Source organism: Nannobrachium achirus (genome assembly GCF_963921795.1).
Source record: "Nannobrachium achirus genome assembly, contig: SCAFFOLD_276, whole genome shotgun sequence".
NCBI classification, from domain to species: Eukaryota; Metazoa; Chordata; class Actinopteri; order Myctophiformes; family Myctophidae; genus Nannobrachium; species Nannobrachium achirus.
The window spans coordinates 25,001-45,119 of record NW_027664676.1 but is presented as its reverse complement, the minus strand read 5'-3'; the positions used below and the strand labels follow the sequence as shown (position 1 = coordinate 45,119).

General features: G+C 41.3%; 1 protein-coding gene across 1 annotated transcript; it reads right to left on the bottom strand.

Moving 5' to 3' along the window:
* Window positions 1-6,509: 6,509 nt before the first annotated feature.
* LOC308280860 (piggyBac transposable element-derived protein 4-like) lies at window positions 6,510-10,120 on the bottom strand (the record flags this gene model as incomplete). Its single annotated transcript, XM_080755176.1, has 7 exons — window positions 6,510-7,012; window positions 7,133-7,266; window positions 7,433-8,187; window positions 8,320-8,474; window positions 8,875-8,955; window positions 9,308-9,391; window positions 10,042-10,120. 7 exons carry the CDS (start codon window positions 10,118-10,120, stop codon window positions 6,510-6,512), a joined length of 1,791 nt encoding a protein of 596 aa, XP_080611302.1.
* Window positions 10,121-20,119: the final 9,999 nt, after the last annotated feature.

Genomic DNA, 20,119 nt, shown 5'->3' with positions numbered 1-20,119 from the left:
GTGCAACGGGAAAATAGTTACACGTTGGGTTGTACCCCGAAGTTAATAACGGATTACGGATTAAGTGTTATAGTGTTAACTTCGGCCGTGGAATTGAATGGAATTCAGTTCCCCTGTGTCTGCCGGTTTTGATAAGTCTGGAGGCGAAGACAGGAAAGGTTACACTGGGGGCTCGTCGCGGGATTCTTTCCGTCTGCAACAGTGAGTGGGCTGAGGGAAATAATAATTCTATTGACGACGTTGTGAGGAAGCCACGCTACAAACGACATGGCGAGCGGCGGCTGGGACAACGTGGATCAAAGCGAGATCAATGATCAGGTGAACGTGACCAGCTATTCAAATCCATTCATGGACATAACGCCTGCTAATCTACCACAAAGCACACACCCAAAGACACGGATGATGGAGCAGTGCAAATTCGTTTTCTATAGGGTCTTGATTGGTCAATGTATCTTAAACTTGCAGTACAAAGTTATTTTCAATCAGTTCTAAACAAAATGGCTATTATCTTAACATTTTCCTCGAAACATAAGAACTAAAATATTGTCACTGTCGGGCAGAAACCTCGTATCTCCTCATGTCTGGTATCATGTTCTACCTAGAAAATATAATAAGACATTAAGCATACAGTAACACGCAAACATACAACATACAATTCTAAAGAAAATAAAAGGGGTTGGGGTTGCTGGCTCAATCAATTGGGTTCATGTGGTTAATAGTTTTTAATTCTCATTTTTTTATTAATCTATACGTTAAGGCAGGGATTTTCAACCGGTGAATAGAATTAGAGATTGCTGCTTTGAGTCTGTTCTATTGACTCCTGCTCAGATTGTTGAATCCTGTTGACACTGTAAATATATCCACGTTATTGATTGTATTTGTCCCATAGTTTATATTCGTGCCTATTCAATGATATATATATATATAGTGTTATTGTTAGAGCTGCTCAATTCAGATAATTATTATAGGGGTAAACTGTGTTTCAATACTGTTATCTCTATGATAAGTATAACATTCAGCCAATACATTTTTGTTGTTTTTGATATTTTAATTACTTTACATAGAACACCTATGAAGGTGTTTCGACGACCACAGTCTGACACTCATATGTGGATTAAAAGGTGTTCCTTTTTGTAATAGGATATATATATACCGGTATATATATATATATATATATATATATATATATATATATATATATATATATATATATATATATATATATTATAGTGGTGTGATGCTAAAGCTTCAGTCAAATCTGGCTCTAGTGTTCAGTAGACTTTCACTGTCCATGTAAGATATTAACTGGACATGTGGAACAAGCCCCACTACCAATTGCTGCATATTGAAATATACTCATCTCAACATATTTGTCCTTCTCAATATTATTTCCTCCATAGCTTTGCTGTTGATTACACATGGATAATTTTTATTTTGTCTAAATAGTCTTGAGTCCAAAACGTGAAATGTCCTTGTGCCAAAGAAATTCTACACCGTCACTTGTGCTATTGATATTAGTCCACAGAAGTTATTCTGTTTATTCAACTTTTAGTAATAACATGAAAACAAAACAAATGGATTGGATAGATCAGACTTCCTTTATGTCTCCCTATTATAGGGAATATATGGGAGACACTAGAAAAATATAGGGAGACACTAGAAAAAAGGCAAGGGGCCATTTGATAAAATGACAACATTTGACAACACTTATAACTTCTGTTTCATTGGCAACTTATATTGTCAATCTTAACAACTGATACTGTTATTTGGCAAATTAAGCAGTGTTTAATATGATGATATTTTAGTCATAAATAGATAATGTTGTTACCACTTTTGTAGAAGGTTGAATAGAGCATGTCTGGGAGGGGTGGAGCACAGTATGTTAGATTGTGATTGGTGGAGAGATGGTTCTATTGTTCATTCAGAGCAGTTAGTGTTTTCACCCCAGACTCTCTAGTATAAGAAGAGTTGGTCTGTATCATTTTTCCACAAGTCTATCATTTCTGATCAGATCTGACTGTGGACTCCAGACTTCAGGATAAGATGAACTCGCTCAAACTCAACTCTGATGAACAGGAGGAAAACAAAGACCTTGGTATGTTACTTACTCTGCCTCCCTTCACCCGGTTGGGTTTCCTCAATATACATTTTATTCTTAATCTTACATTTTGTTTATTTGTAATTTGACCTGTATCTTTGACAACATTTTACATGATTATAGTATGTATTTAGTATGTGATGTATATATTTATACGATGCACAATATGTGCTATAATGGAAGCCATTGCAATATTAAACATTGTAATATATATTGTTTATGATGAACATTAGTGAGGAACAATTATGTGAGTGTCGAAAGTGTCAAAGTTGTCCTTTAACAACTTTAAAGTCCAAGTCTCAAAAAACCTTCTTTTGTCTTTGTTTCCAATCCAGTGTTGCATCATCAATCTGGCTTCCCTGTCCTACCAGAGGTGAATGAAAAGAGGAGGTTGGCTAAGCAAAAACAACACTGCTGTGACCAGTGTGGAAAACACTTCCTTAGCATCTCCAAACTTAAAATCCACCAGAGAATTCACACAGCAGAGAAACCATATGAATGTGATCAGTGTGGACAACGCTTCTCTGTGTTGTCCACCCTTAAAACCCACCAGAGAATTCACACAGGAGAGAAACCATATGGGTGTGATCAGTGTGGACAACGCTTCTCTACATTGTTCGGCCTTAAAACCCACCAGAGAATTCACACAGGAGAGAAACCGTATGGGTGTGATCAGTGTGGACAACTATTCTCTCAAATGTCCAACCTTAAAACCCACCAGAGAGTTCACACAGGAGAGAAATCCTATGGATGTGATCAGTGTGGACAACACTTTTCTGAAAAGAGAAACCTTGAAAGCCACCAGAGAATTCACACTGGAGAGAAACCTTATGGCTGTGACCAGTGTGGACAACACTTTTCTGAAAAGAGAAACCTTAAAACCCACCAGAGAATTCACACAGGAGAGAAACCTTATGGGTGTGATCAGTGTGGACAACACTTCTCTCAAATGTCCAACCTTAAAACCCACGAGAGAATTCACACAGGAGAGAAACCATATGAATGTGATCAGTGTGGACAACGCTTCTCTGTGTTGTCCACCCTTAAAATCCACCAGAGAATTCACACAGGAGAGAAACCGTATGGGTGTGATCAGTGTGGACAACACTTCTCTACATTGTTCGTCCTTAAAAGCCACCTGAAGATTCACACAGGAGAGAAACCATATGAATGTGACCAGTGTGGACAACGCTTCTCTGTGTTGTCCAACCTTAAGAAACACCAGAAAATCCATACTGGGGAGAAACCCTATGGATGTGATCAGTGTGGACAACACTTTTCTGAAAAGAGAGACCTTGAAAGCCACCAGAGAATTCACACCGGAGAGAAACCTTATGGCTGTGACCAGTGTGGACAACGCTTCTCTAAATTGTCCAACCTTAAAACCCACCAGAGAATTCACACAGGAGAGAAACCATATGAATGTGATCAGTGTGGACAACGCTTCTCTGTGTTGTCCAACCTTAAGAAACACCAGAAAATCCATACTGGGGAGAAACCCTATGGATGTGATCAGTGTGGACAACACTTTTCTGAAAAGAGAGACCTTGAAAGCCACCAGAGAATTCACACTGGAGAGAAACCTTATGGCTGTGACCAGTGTGGACAACACTTCTCTAAATTGTCCAACCTTAAAACCCACCAGAGAATTCACACAGGAGAGAAACCCTATGGATGTGATCAGTGTGGACAACACTTTTCTAAAAAGAGAGACCTTGAAAGCCACCAGAGAATTCACACAGGAGAGAAACCTTATGGCTGTGACCAGTGTGGACAACACTTCTCTAAATTGTCCAACCTTAAAACCCACCAGAGAATTCACACAGGAGAGAAACCTTATGGGTGTGATCAGTGTGGACAACACTTCTCTCGAATTTCCAACCTTAAAACCCACCAGAGAATTCACACAGAAGAGAACCCCTATGGATGTGATCAGTGTGGACAACACTTTTCTGAAATGAGAGACCTTGAAAGCCACCAGAGAATTCACACTGGAGAGAAACTGTATGGCTGTGACCAGTGTGGACAACACTTCTCTAAATTGTCCAACCTTAAAACCCACCAGAGAATTCACACAGGAGAGAAACATTATGGGTGTGATCAGTGTGGACAACACTTCTCTCAAATGTTCAACCTTAAAAAACACCAGAAAAGCCATACTGGGGAGCAACCCTATGGATGTGAACACTGTGGACAGCACTTATATAAATACACAGTGGGGTGAGACCCAAGTCAGTGTGGATGTCCCTTCACTTGCATTCCCAGCCTTAAAAACAATGTAGGACTGTACATGTATGCATTACGGAATTCCATATTGATAGTCTGTATATTCATTGTTGTTAAACATACATATTTAAGTGTGCCTGCCATGCAATGCAATGGCAAAACACTTATTGTAATCCGCCATACTTAAGTAAGTAAGTCAGTCAGTCAGTCAGTCAGTCAGTCATGTTCTTGCAAATTTCGGCACGTAATAAGTGCCGCACGATTTACGCCACCGCCGCAATATATACATCAAAACGTGCGGCTCGGCCGGGAATGGTGTGCTATTACTTTTCTTTCCGATCCGCGTTACCATTGCGACGTAATTCGCAAAAAACGACGCCAAAAAACCCCATTGACTTAGAACGGGGGAAACTTCGGCACGTAATAACTGCCGCACGATTTACGCCACCCCCGCAATATATACATCAAAATGTGCGGCTCGGCCGGGAATGGTGTGCTATTACTTTTCTTTCCGATCCGCGATACGATTGCGATGTAATTCGCAAAAAACGACGCTCAAAAACCCCCATTGACTTTGAATGGGGGACTCCGAAAAAAAAACAACTTTGGCGCCACATGAGGGCGCTCTACAGACGGACAGCGGTTGCCGCCGGGGCTCCCGCTTGGATCTGCGAGGACCGCGCCGCGGTGATACACTAACACACTCGCTCTTTGAGTAAACGCTGCGCGGTATTTCACAAAGATGAACACAATCCATCTCTCACCGCCCGCGTACGCATGCACAAACGAGCACGCTCGCGGGGATTTTCACGGGACTGCGCCCGCTCGCCTCGCCGCCTCTAAACTTCGCTGCGCGGACGAAATAGCCGCCCGCCTCTCATTGAAAATGAATTACTAGCAGGCGGTGACCGCGTACCGTCTGGAATCCCCTTAACTCTGCCATACTTTTGCCTAGCAACGTGATTTAAACTTTAAAATGCACACACAACTTTGGTCTTTTTCCAGCCAATAGAGATGTGCTGTAATTGATTAAGCCCCGCCCCCTCTATAACAGGAAGTGCCCTTTGCCAAACAGGAAGTGCCTCTACATCTCATGAACCGTTTGTCGTACAGACTCGCGGCTGGTGTCATACATTTTTTTTCTCACATTTTTTTTTCTCAATTTTTTTTTCTCAAAAATTTTTTTTCTCAAATTTTTTTTTCTCAAATTTTTTTTTTCTCAAAAATTTTTTTTTCTCAATTTTTTTTTCTCAAAAATGTTTTTTTTTCTCAAAAATGTTTTTTTTCTCAAAAAACTTTTTTTTCTCCTTAACACATTGAATGCCCACAGTTATCCATTTTCCAGTTGGCCAGTGCCCATCTATTTGACCAATTTGACTCATCTTTCAAAGCCTACAACCCATGTTGTACTATTACGATAATGCCATACAGGCATTCAAATGAAAGAGGAAAATGTGTACTTTCACCAGCAACAAAGAGCAAGCTTTTCGCTTTTACGGTTCTTGAGTTATTAGCAAACAAAGATGAGTCGTTTCACCAAAAACGGAGCAGAAAAAAGACAATTCTGAGAAAAAGAGACTTTAGTGCAGACCTCTCTCTTGAGCAGAACTGTCTACTGAGACTTTTATTTCTGGCCTCAATGACATCAGACATACTAACAGTACTTGTTTTCAAACAAATGAGGGAAAAAAAACAAGAATTAAACACTGAGAAAGTATTTTTTTACACACTTTTTTATTGTAAGCCCATGAAGTGGGCTCTCATCATCATGATGAAACAAGAGGCTCCAACAGGAAGACTGTCCTCCACAGGATACATGAGACACATAGCACAAAGCTGACTGCTGTACTGTGAGTCCTCTGAGCCACAGCAATGTGATGAACACTTTTCTTTTTGGGGTTGGGTGTGTGTGTGCGTGCGTGTGTGCGTGCGAACATGTGTGTGTGTGTGTGCGTGCGTGCGTGTGTGCGAACATGTGTGTGTGTGTGTGTGCGTGCGTGTGTGCGTGCGTGCGTGTGTGCGAACATGTGTGTGTGTGTGTGTGTGTGTGTGCGTGCGTGTGTGCGTGCGTGCGTGCGAACATGTGTGTGTGTGCGTGCGTGCGTGTGTGCGTGCGAACATGTGTGTGTGTGTGTGCGTGCGTGCGTGTGGCTTGGAGCATACGGTACAAATGGACCCCTCAAAATCAGTAGTACTTCCGCACTGTGTGGTAGATGGCGTAACAGTTATTCCTGCATAGAGGAATTTTGCACTTGGTGCAGTAGTATCTGGTCTCAGATCTCCTATTGTTCTTGGCACAGACCCTGCATCTTCTCATTACAATGATCCTCTTCTTGGTCTGCCCAAACTTCTCCATTTTGTGGCTTATCAGTGGGCCTTCCAGCCTGCACCGAGGGTCAGTGTGAGGTACCCTCCTAGGCTCCCTAGGAAGAGGGACATCCTCCGCTTCTGCAGGCTGAGGCTGGTCCACTGGTGGTGGTTTGGTCCATTCCCTGATGGCACTCTTCATGAAGCCGAGGAGCTTCTTGCATTTGCCCGTGCCCTTGCCACCTGGAACCTTGGATGTGTAGATGACAAATGCGTTGAACATGCAGATCTCCATTGTGTAGAACACAAACTTTTTGGACCACTTGGTTGTTCTCCTGATAAAGGGATAATACTGAATATTTTGGTCCAATTTGTCGACACCTGAGGACAAAAAGAGAATGCATTGTTGCATATATTTATGACTCAATGTAATTTATAAAAAAAAAAAATGAAAAAAAAAAAAAATTGAAAAAAAAAAAAAAAAAAAAAAAAATGTCACACCGTTCATGTTCTTATTGTAGTCGATGATGGCCACTGGCTTCGGGTGTAAGACCTGCATCGCTGGCTTGTCTTTCTCGGCTCGCCGCCACACCAGGACCTCGTCCATCTCGTTCTGGTGGAGCGTGGACACCACCCTGCAAGTAACAAGAACATCTTGTGAAACAAATGTTGCCACATTTTGTAGATAGCCGATCTACAAGCTCGCGATGCGTTGTGAGCTTGTAGATCGGCTATGATGATCGGTAGATCAGCTATGATGATGATGATGATGATGATGATGATGATGATGAAGACACTAACCTTATGATTGTCTTGTCACGCCACGCCACCACCATGGTCCTATCGTTGTGGACTGCCACTGTGTCGCCGATTCCCAGGTCGCGGTTGGTTAGCTCTCTGATGGACGGTGGCTCCCCTCGGTTACGCCTGAGCGTGCCACAAACATGGGTCTTGAGCTCCAGCAGTCTGTCACACATGGTAATGCTATTGTAAAAATTATCCATCCACAAAATGTATCCAAGACCAGCCAGATCGCCCTGGAGGAACTCAATGGTGTCGATGAGGGTGTCATGTTTTCCACAATAGGGCTTGATGTTGAAGCAGTAGCCTGTGCGGGAGTCGGAGAGTACGTAGCTCTTTATTCCGTACTTTATGGGCTTCTGAGGATTATATACTCTGAAACTCAGCCTCCCACGGAACAAGAGGGTCCCCTCGTCAATGCTGATGTTCTGCTGCGGCTGGAAGAACTCTTTGAATCTCGCTGCCAGGAAATTCAACAAGGGGCGCACTTTGTGCATCCTGTCTTTCTCGTCCTCACTCTCAACGAAATGGAGGTAGGCCCAAATTAGTTGGAACCTGTTCCTGGACATGACTGTGGCGAAGTAAGGGGTGTTGTCCATCTCGTCAGTGGACCAGTAATCGGACAACCTCGGCTTCTTGACTATAGCCGTCAAGAAAACGAGGCCGAGGAACTTCTTCAACTCCACCAGGTCAGTGGGTTTCCACCGATGTCCCCTGGCCTGTTTTTTTTTTTCTGGGATCCGTTCTATTGCATCCTGTGCATAGAGATTTGTCTCATGGACCATTTCAATCAGCGGTGGTGCATTTGTGTGTTGTATGTGCATGTGTGCGTGTGCGTGTGTGTGTAGCTAGATAGATGCATTCTGTAATCCTGTGATTCTATTCACCTCATCTGTCAGAAATAGCTGTAAAAAGTCCACTGGCTTTGTGGACTGGAGTTCTGCTGCAGCACCCTTGACCCCTGGGTCTGCAGTGAATGGGATAACCTCTGGCTCCCAGCCCAAAGGCCCCACTTCCCTCCACTCAGACACTGTAGCTGCACCTGGAGAATATACAAATGTACAAAATAAAAATACAAAATGACAATTGTATTTATTTTGTACACACGCATACACACGCACACACACACACACACACACACACACACACACACACACACACACACACACACACACACACACACACACACACACACACACACAGGCACACACACACACACACACACACAGGCATAGTGCTATTTTGATTTGATAACTACCTTTGCCTTTTCCTTTTCCTTTGACCTTTGGCCTTGCTGGTGCCGGCCTGGGCTTTGTGGGTGCATCCCTGGACCTGTTGTCTGAGTGATGAGATGTGTGGACAAAAACATGACTTTATGCTGTAAAAGTATAAATGATAAAAAGCCAGATACAATCAGATCTCTGTATCTTTTTCTTTCTTACCTACATTACAGCTACCAGACTGTGACAACATCATCTCCTCCTCCTCCTCCTCCTCCTCCGAATCAGAGTCTGAGTTTGAGTCTGAAATCACATCATATATTACATGCATTGATTGATTGATTGATTCATTCATTGATTGATTGATTTGAAGACTGTATTAGAAGTTTGCATAGAAAAAGGTACAGTTCCTGACGGTACAGTTCACTGGTACAAGACCAACTAAAAGAAGATCCTAGGAAAGCACTTGGCTTATTTACAGAGGAAACCATTGAAGTATCTCATATAACATTGAATGACAGACGGATAGAACACAGTACTATGCAGTAGATATAGTCAGAATAAAATAAAATAAAAAGAGACTAAAAAACAGTGCATATATTGCCTACAGTATAAATGCATTGATTGCATCTCAAAGATGAATGATACAAATTACCTGAAGCTTTACGAGGAGGACCCACTCCATCTGTCTCTCTAAGAGGTATCCATTCTGCGTCCAGATGGTCCTCCAGGTCTGAGACTGCCAGAACCACAATCAGAATCAGAATCAGAATCAACTTAGTTTATTTTCACATCACAGGTTTACAAATGGGTGGAATTATCAGTTTCATTTTTTGCATACATCCCATCAGCACTACAATGATGTTGCCACAAGGTGGCATACTGATTCTGCCTTGCCTTTACAGATGCAAGCAATAATGGTGATGGGGAACCAAATTCATTTCAGTGATTGGACGATTCTGATCATGTTCACTGGGTGATTGTTCACATTCAGTGTTCAGCAGTGTTCAACAGTTTCAAGAAGTGAATGAGTTCATTCACTTTCACGAAAAAAAACAACTAGGTTTTATGAACTGATCACTCACAAGCTACCCATCACTATCTAACCCCTCTCCATGACAACAAAAAAAAGTATTTTATGAAGAATCGTTCACAAAACACCCATCACATCTAACCCAGCAAACTAAGTCTCATTTCATCGGAGTTTCATTTTGCTCAAGTGTGCGTAACAGCGTAATCATATAGCAGTAGATGGATGTATACTGTGATATTTAGCGACGTTACCTGACTCCTCAGACTGAGATGTCTGCTGTGAGTTGAATGGACTTTCTATTCCTCCGCGAGTGGTCTCTCTGCAACAGCGGAGGGGTCGCACTATCGGTTCCTTACCGTGATCATCATCCTCTGGCTCACTGTCATCGAGGTCAGCTTCGGTGTCTGAATCTGAACCTCTGGATTTTTTCTTCATCTCCACCTCGGCTTTTTTACTCTTTGGATCTCTACGACGGAGGCGGCGAGCAGCCGGTTCGCCATTATCCACAACATTATGGTCCTGCTCGGATTTCTCTGCAACAGCCGAGGTACTGGTAGGCTCTCTCACACTCACATTTCTAGCCACATTATGGTCTTGCTCGTTTTTCTCTGCAGCCACTGGCTCTCTCTTCGTCTTCACAGTCGCATTTTTAGACAGCCAAGCACCCAATGTCTGTTGTCGTAATCCAGCAGTAGGCCTAGCTGTAGCTGTGGATCCCTGGGTGGAAGTACTGGATCCATCAGCGGTGTTACTGCTAGTTTTACTGGGGCGGGGGGGGGGGGTTTTCGTTTCCGACCCCGGCCCATGTCGGCGGGCTACACAAACAATGGCCGCCGACCAAAAAGACAAATAGAGCAGCCTACAGGACCACGAAACACTAAAAACTAGCAATAAAACTAACCATGAACAACACTAAACAAGAAAAAACCTATACTAAAACCTGAAATCCAATCGATCTGTAAATATCACGCTCACTCTGCCAACCAGCAATGTACAACTACTGACTTCTCAACAAAGAAAGTGCTAGAGAGTGGGCTTGGACCAGTGGTTTGTTTTGATTTTGACATCACGTGATTGGTTGCAGCTTTCCGGTTGGTCTAGCGTAGACACAGGGAACCAGGCTCGCTCATATGTTGCGCAAGGCCCTTATCTTTCAATTAATAAATAAAAGTTAATAACGCGTCAAACGTGTCGTGGGCCTCCAGCGACATCAAAGAAATTGACTTGTAGACACCACGTGGGCATTCAATGTGTTAACCTTAATTAGGGCCTATTTCGCCAAACAGGAAGTGCCCCTTACCAAACAGGAAGTGAATTTTTATCTTGTGAACCGTTTGTCGTGCAGACGCGCGGGTGGTGTGAAATGACTTGATTAAGAGTCCTTAACCTTAATTGGGGCCTATTTTGCCAAACAGGAAGTGCCCCTCACCAAACAGGAAGTCACCCTATATCTCATGAATTGTTTGTCGTACAGACGCGTGGGTGGCATCAAATGACTTGATTAAGAGTCCTTAACCTTTAATGGGGCCTATTTCGCCAAACAGGAAGTGCCCCTCACAAAACAGGAAGTGACCCTTTATCTTGTGATCCGTTTGTCGTACAGACATGTGGGTGGTGTCAAAAAATGCAAAAAATGCTAATGTTAAAAAATGTAACGCTAATGCTAACACCAACCGCTACACAAGGTTGCACAGACTTAGCGAGCTGCAGGCACACTTAAAATTTCTTGGAAATTTTCTTTTCTAGTCATTCATATACCCATTGACTTGCTGAAATGTCAGCATTTCACAACAAAGATAGACATTGCATGCTCTCTCTTAGAATGTCACAGCTGTTGTTCAACAAACAGCAGACGTGGATGATATTGTTCTATTGTCTCCACTCTTAGTGTGTCTTGGACAAAGGTGCTTACCAGTTTTGTTTATACTTTTTTATATTGTATATAGTTGATTTTAGTTTTTTTTTAAGTACATGCTCAATGTGAATAGCTTTGAAAGCTTAGTATGTTAGTTTATGAAACCAAATGACCACAGTGTGCATATAATCACTGACACCATTGTGTTAAATGGTGTAATATTTTTACAACAGCAATGTAACTCATTGAAATTTCGTTGGACTTGTACTTTACTCTTTACTTACTCTGGACTATGCCACTTTTACAAGATAAATTAAGATGATTGCTGTTATGAACAGTCACATATACTATAAACACTGAATAAAGAACAGCTGTCATTCACCAAAGCTGTTTCTACGTGGTTCTGAAAGAATTTGGAGCGATACTATACTGGAAACACAGAAGCCGAGCATAATTATATTCTTCTGAATGTTTTATTTTTTATATGATTGTGTATTTAAAAGCATTCACTTTTGAATGATTCTTTTTAAAGCAATTTCTCTATACTCAAGGAGTGGTTTGATTAAGCATCCTTTACTTGAAAGTTGACCAGTCGTACAGTAGGCCTATCTATATTTGACTAAAGTAGGCCTATAGGGGATGAGTACTTTGTCCCCCATTGGTTAATTGACCCCCCCAGACACACCAATCAATTCAATGTGTAGGACAGATACTTGATGATAACAATAGACAAGACCACACCCACCTGTTTTGCATAAGGTCTTCAACAACGTCCTCTCACAAAGTATATAAACAGCACAGAACAGTGGTTGTGTCATTACTACAGCTAACCATGACGAGTCAACCACAAAGAAAGAGCCTCATCCAGAGCATGTTGACCTTCACCTCTGCTGCTGTTAGACCTCCTTCATCTGCACTGCTGACCTCTGCAGCTTCTACACAGGACACTTCTTCTGATGATACCAGGACCTCCACTAAGGTTAGTAGAGTTTTGCATGTTTTCCTTAGTTACTTTTTTGTTTACAATCAATCTCAGTTTAGTTTTCGACTAGTTTTTAAAGTGGGTTTGATAGATTAGTATTGATTGAAAGAATAGTTTAGACGTTTGCATAGAACAAACACTTTCATGACAGTTCACTGGTACAAGGTACACTGGTAAAAGGATAAGCTCAGGTAAGCGCTAGACTTATTTAAATGTAGATATTTTTTTACCTCATATAACATTGAATGACAGACATTACTATGCAGAGAAAATAAGAAAACTATCGTCATGATGCAAAATAAAATGGTATGCAAATACAGAGGTATACACAGACTTAGTTTAGTTTATTTTTAAGACTACTGGGCTTTATTTGTTTTTATTTATTATTTTTTGAAGATACTTGACAACATGCATAAATATAGCATAGTTAACACATTGGAATATTTCACATCCAATTCAAATATTTGAATGGTGCAATATTAACAAAGACTTAAAACCAAGTACGATTAGTGTATGATTCTAGTTAGTTTTTCTTAGTTTTGTAATCAGAATGAGCTTCTTTTTCTTTCTTTTTTGTAATGATCCATTTCAGTTTTTAATTAGTTGTATTTAACTAATATTAACCCTGTCCTCCAACCCTCAGATCACTGCGTCTTCCTCCATGCTTCAGAGCTCTGGAGAAGTTCCACCACAAGGAACCAGTTCTCCTGACGATATCAGTGTCTCCTTCACCCAGGCCACCTCGTCCTGTGCTTCACGGCCGGTGCCAATTGGCAAGGCACTGAAGGGGGCAGATTCGAGAGACAGCCGTGGACTCTCTGCGTCCACGTCTGAAGACGCGTCTTATGACGCGTCTGATGACGCGTCCGTGCTTAAATAGCGGTCAAGACGCAGCTTTGCGTCCAGGACGGAGCTCCCGCGGCTCAAGACGCGAAACCGCGGCTCAAGACGCGATTCGAGTCAAAGGACGGGGCTTTGACACTACAATCGCGTCTTTTCGCGTCTTTTCGCCAAAAGACGCGGCTTGGATCGCGTCTTTGAGCCCAAAGACGGAGCTGGGACACTACAATCGTGTCTTCCGTCTCATGACGCGTCCGTGCTTAAATAGTGGTCAAGACGCAGCTTTGCGTCCCTGCACGGAGCTTGCGTCTTCTAGACGGCTCAAGACGCGATTCGAGCCGAAAGACGGGGCTTGGACACTACAATCGCGTCTTTGATCCCAAAGACGTGGCTTGGAGGCTACCGCGTCTGGCTGGAACTCGGAGCGGAGTCAAGTTCATTGAAAATAACGGGGCCGTATGTTTTGACACGGCGCCTCCGTGAGGCCGATGTGTCTAGTGTGTGTTCCCCTTCAGACGTCTGCTGTCTGCTCTCCGTGAAAAAAAAAAAAAAAAGGGTGTCTATTGTATGTATTTTTTGATGGAAAATTCAAATATGACCTTCTTTTTTGCATAGGACAACTCTAACCTGCATCAATTGGTATTTTATAATTGCCAATTGTACCCTATCCATCTAAAAAAACAAATTGGATCTCTATTGTATGTATTTTTTGATGGAAAATTCAAATATTACCTTCTTTTTTAGATAGGACAACTCTAACCTGCATCAATTGGTATTTTATAATTGCCAATAGTACCCTATCAATCTAAAAAAACAAATTGGATCTCTATTGTATGTATTCTTTGATGGAAAATTCAAATATTACCTTCTTTTTTAGATAGGACAACTCTAACCTGCATCAATTGGTATTTTATAATTGCCAATAGTACCCTATCAATCTAAAAAAAAACAAATTGGATCTCTATTGTATGTATTTGTTGATGGAAAATTCAAATATTACCTTCTTTTTTAGATAGGACAACTCTAACCTGCATCAATTGGTGCATCAACCTTCTATCTATCTATCTATCTATCTATCTATCTATCTATCTATCTATCTATCTATTTATACTTCACCTTTAGTCAAGAAGAGAGTTCAGCCTCAGGAACTTGCACACCTGGATCTGTGTCATGACTGTGTCATGGAGCTAAGCAGAACTATGTGAAATACTCACAATGAGTCTGATGGACCAATCAGAGTGGTGGTGGGGGGAGGGATCAACAATAGACAGAAACTGGATAATGCTTTGTTAACTGTCCCACCTAAGTCCCTGCTAGTCTGAACAAATCACCTTCCCTCTCATAACACTACTACTACTACTACTACTACTACTACTACTACTACTACTACTACTACTACATTTATATAAAGCTGCTCTTGCATTTGAATTCAAGTCTGACACAAGTTACGGTTAACTTAGGTAGTAGTTCATTTTGCTGGCTTTTGTGTGTGAGTGTGTAGGCCCACACATTATTATAATTGTCTGTCATTAAGTGACTCAAAGGGAGACATCTAATGGGTGTTTATTATTTTAATATTAACTGTGGGAAGATTATATATATTTTATTTTGCGCTTAAAGTGTTGTGATATTATGCCTGAAGGAAGAGGGGTATTTTCACAGCCCATGCTTTGAACCTAAATGCTGTTTACATGCTCTATAAATATTTATTTCTATATAAAACTCAGTTGTGTGGAGTTATTGTGTGCCTTTTCTTGTAGCTAAAGAGTCCATTTGTTCACTAGACATTAAGTCAAGGTTACTATTTTGAGTTGAAGCCAAGTGTTTTATTACTTTGTGGTTTAACATTATTTAAAAGGCAAATTCATTGTTATGGTTACTTTAGAAGACTGCTTTTGCATTCATGAGTTAAAAAGAGAGCCAAGCTAATTCAAAGAGTTAAGTTAAAGGAACACAAAACGTGACTTAACTCACAGCTGCCATTGGACAGACAGTTATAACATACTCTTATCTTTCACAGAACAGACAATCATCATTTAGTTTATCTATTTGAGACATGTAGCTGCTCTAGGGGAAATAGAGCATTAATTTGGGATCAGCCTATTCAATTGATAATGACCAATGGGTGCCAGTTTCTAAGTAGTTAAGCATATTACCATAACAATATATGTGGCCTAGACATGGATATTGCCCACTCAACTCGTAATCTACAGAAATGTCCACCACATCACACAGTATAAAACCTAGTAGAGAAATCTGCCTTCTCCTGTATTGTATTAGTGACATTCATTAATAAATAGTAAAATAACAGGACAGAGCAGAACAGGCCTCTGCTGTGTCTTTATTATGGGTGCATTCCAATGCAAATGGATACTCTGGAACAATCTGAAACAATGTATCTTTCCTGTGGCTGTTATAATGAACACAAACAGATCAGAACGTAATTTAACATTAACCAGTTACATTTATCATACAACAATGTAAGGGATGGATTCCTTTCTATTGTGTGAGTTACTTAAATGCTGATCAATATGTGAATCTGGCTCTTATCAGGTGGGTGTTTTCTCTCCCTGTCCTGTGCTGTCCTCAGTTAAACCAAGACAGTGCTGTTGTCACCAATGTGGAAAAAGCTTCAGCTCAATTTATTATCTCAAAGTAGACCAGAAAATACACACAGGAGAGAAGGCATTCAGCTGTGAACAATGTGGGAAGTATTTCGCTAAAAGATCACAAGCGTTCACATACTGGAGAGAAACCTTATTGTTGTGACCAGTGTGGGAAAAGATTTGTTCAAAAGGGGATTTTAAAAGAACACCAGATAATTCACACTAGAGAGAAGCCCTATTGCTGTGACCAGTGTGGGAAAATATTTATTCGATTGTCTTATCTCAAAATACATGAACGAATTCACACAGGAGAGAAACCATACGGCTGTGTCCAATGTGGTGAAAAGATAGTCCGAAAGTGCACCAGAGATTTCACACCAAAGATGATGCATATCACTGAACATTTTCGCACACTGGAGACAGCAGTATATGGCTTCTCACCAGTGTGGATTTTCAGGTGTCCTTTCAGAGCCGTCTTCAGAGTGAACCTTTTCCCACATTGGTGACAGCAGTAAGGTCTCTCTCCAGTGTGAATCTTCTTGTGTTGTACGAGGCTAGATTTTACAGTGAAACGTTTGCCACAGTGTTCACAGCAGTAAGGCTTTTCTTCAGTGTGAAATCTCTGGTGCACTTTCGGAGCAGCCATTAAACTGAACTTTTCCCCACATTGGACACAGCCGTATGGTTTCTCTCCTGTGTGTATTTTCTGGTCTACTTTGAGATAATAAATTGAGCTGAAGCTTTTTCCACATTGGTGACAACAGCACTGTCTTGGTTTAACTGAGGACAGCACAGGCCAGGGAGAGAAAACACCCACCTGATAAGAGCCAGATTCACATATTGATCAGCATTTAAGTAACTCACACAATAGAAAGGAATCCATCCCTTACATTGTTGTATGATAAATGTAACTGGTTAATGTTAAATTACGTTCTGATCTGTTTGTGTTCATTATAACAGCCACAGGAAAGATACATTGTTTCAGATTGTTCCAGAGTATCCATTTGCATTGGAATGCACCCATAATAAAGACACAGCAGAGGCCTGTTCTGCTCTGTCCTGTTATTTTACTATTTATTAATGAATGTCACTAATACAATACAGGAGAAGGCAGATTTCTCTACTAGGTTTTATACTGTGTGATGTGGTGGACATTTCTGTAGATTACGAGTTGAGTGGGCAATATCCATGTCTAGGCCACATATATTGTTATGGTAATATGCTTAACTACTTAGAAACTGGCACCCATTGGTCATTATCAATTGAATAGGCTGATCCCAAATTAATGCTCTATTTCCCCTAGAGCAGCTACATGTCTCAAATAGATAAAATAAATGATAATTGTCTGTTCTGTGAAAGATAAGAGTATGTTATAACTGTCTGTCCAATGGCAGCTGTGAGTTAAGTCACGTTTTGTGTTCCTTTAACTTAACTCTTTGAATTAGCTTGGCTCTCTTTTTAACTCATGAATGCAAAAGCAGTCTTCTAAAGTAACCATAACAATGAATTTGCCTTTTAAATAATGTTAAACCACAAAGTAATAAAACACTTGGCTTCAACTCAAAATAGTAACCTTGACTTAATGTCTAGTGAACAAATGGACTCTTTAGCTACAAGAAAAGGCACACAATAACTCCACACAACTGAGTTTTATATAGAAATAAATATTTATAGAGCATGTAAACAGCATTTAGGTTCAAAGCATGGGCTGTGAAAATACCCCTCTTCCTTCAGGCATAATATCACAACACTTTAAGCGCAAAATAAAATATATATAATCTTCCCACAGTTAATATTAAAATAATAAACACCCATTAGATGTCTCCCTTTGAGTCACTTAATGACAGACAATTATAATAATGTGTGGGCCTACACACTCACACACAAAAGCCAGCAAAATGAACTACTACCTAAGTTAACCGTAACTTGTGTCAGACTTGAATTCAAATGCAAGAGCAGCTTTATATAAATGTAGTAGTAGTAGTAGTAGTAGTAGTAGTAGTAGTAGTAGTAGTAGTAGTAGTAGTAGTAGTGTTATGAGAGGGAAGGTGATTTGTTCAGACTAGCAGGGACTTAGGTGGGACAGTTAACAAAGCATTATCCAGTTTCTGTCTATTGTTGATCCCTCCCCCCACCACCACTCTGATTGGTCCATCAGACTCATTGTGAGTATTTCACATAGTTCTGCTTAGCTCCATGACACAGTCATGACACAGTTCCAGGTGTGCAAGTTCCTGAGGCTGAACTCTCTTCTTGACTAAAGGTGAAGTATAAATAGATAGATAGATAGATAGATAGATAGATAGATAGATAGATAGATAGATAGATAGATAGATAGAAGGTTGATGCACCAATTGATGCAGGTTAGAGTTGTCCTATCTAAAAAAGAAGGTAATATTTGAATTTTCCATCAAAAAATACATACAATAGAGATCCAATTTGTTTTTTTAGATTGATAGGGTACTATTGGCAATTATAAAATACCAATTGATGCAGGTTAGAGTTGTCCTATCTAAAAAAGAAGGTAATATTTGAATTTTCCATCAAAGAATATATACAATAGAGATCCAATTTGTTTTTTTTAGATTGATAGGGTACTATTGGCAATTATAAAATACCAATTGATGCAGGTTAGAGTTGTCCTATGCAAAAAAGAAGGTCATATTTGAATTCTCCATCAAAAAATACATACAATAGACACCCTTTTTTTTTTTTTTTTCACGGAGAGCAGACAGCAGACGTCTGAAGGGGAACACACACTAGACACATCGGCCTCACGGAGGCGCCGCGTCAAAACATACGGCCCCGTTATTTTCAATGAACTTGACTCCGCTCCGAGTTCCAGCCAGACGCGGTAGCCTCCAAGCCACGTCTTTGGGATCAAAGACGCGATTGTAGTGTCCAAGCCCCGTCTTTCGGCTCGAATCGCGTCTTGAGCCGTCTAGAAGACGCAAGCTCCGTGCAGGGACGCAAAGCTGCGTCTTGACCACTATTTAAGCACGGACGCGTCATGAGACGGAAGACGCGATTGTAGTGTCCCAGCTCCGTCTTTGGGCTCAAAGACGCGATCCAAGCCGCCTCTTTTGGCGAAAAGACGCGAAAAGACGCGATTGTAGTGTCAAAGCCCCGTCCTTTGACTCGAATCGCGTCTTGAGCCGCGGTTTCGCGTCTTGAGCCGCGGGAGCTCCGTCCTGGACGCAAAGCTGCGTCTTGACCGCTATTTAAGCACGGACGCGTCATCAGACGCGTCATAAGACGCATCTTCAGACGTGGACGCAGAGAGTCCACGGTTCTTGCTGGCAGATTCTGACACCGGCGTGGCTGCTGCTGCTGCTCCATCAGACCTGTCCTCTGTAGACGAGCCGGCAGCCCAGCCCGCCCTTGCAAAGCAGGGACTGCCACTACACGGACTCATAGAGACTCTGGATTCAGGTGAGAAGGTGAGCACCAGAGGTAAATTCAAGGAGATATACTTCCCTAGCAACTCCTTACTTGAAACAGACAAAATAATTCACACTGGAGAGAAAAAATATGGGTGTGTTCATTGTGGACGACCTTTTTCTGACTTGTCCAGCCTTAAAAAACACCAGAGAATTCACACTGGAGAGAAACCATATGGTTGTGATGTGTGTGGACAACACTTCTCTCAAATATCCAATCTTAAAAGACACCAGAGAAGAATTCACACAGGAGAGAAACCCTATGGATGTGATCATTGTGGACGACATTTCTCTGAATTGTCCAGCCTTAAAAGGCACCATAGTATCCACACTAGAGAAAACCCCTATGGCTGTAAGCAGTCTGGACAACACTTCTCTACCTTGTCCTCCCTTAAAACCCATCAGAGAATTCACACTGGAGAGAAACCCTATGAATGTGATCAGTGTGGACATGGCTTCTCTGCGTTGTCCGCCCTTAAAATACATCAGAGAGTTCACACCGGAGAGAAACCATGTGGATGCGTTTATTGTGGATTACACTTCTCTCAAATGTCCAGCCTTAAAAAACACATGAAAATCCACACTGGGGAGAAAGCCTATGGATGTGATCAGTGTGGACAACACTTCTCTGAAAAGAGAGACCTTAAAACCCACCAGAGAATTCATACTGGAGAGAAACCCTATGGATGTGATCAGTGTGGACAACACTTC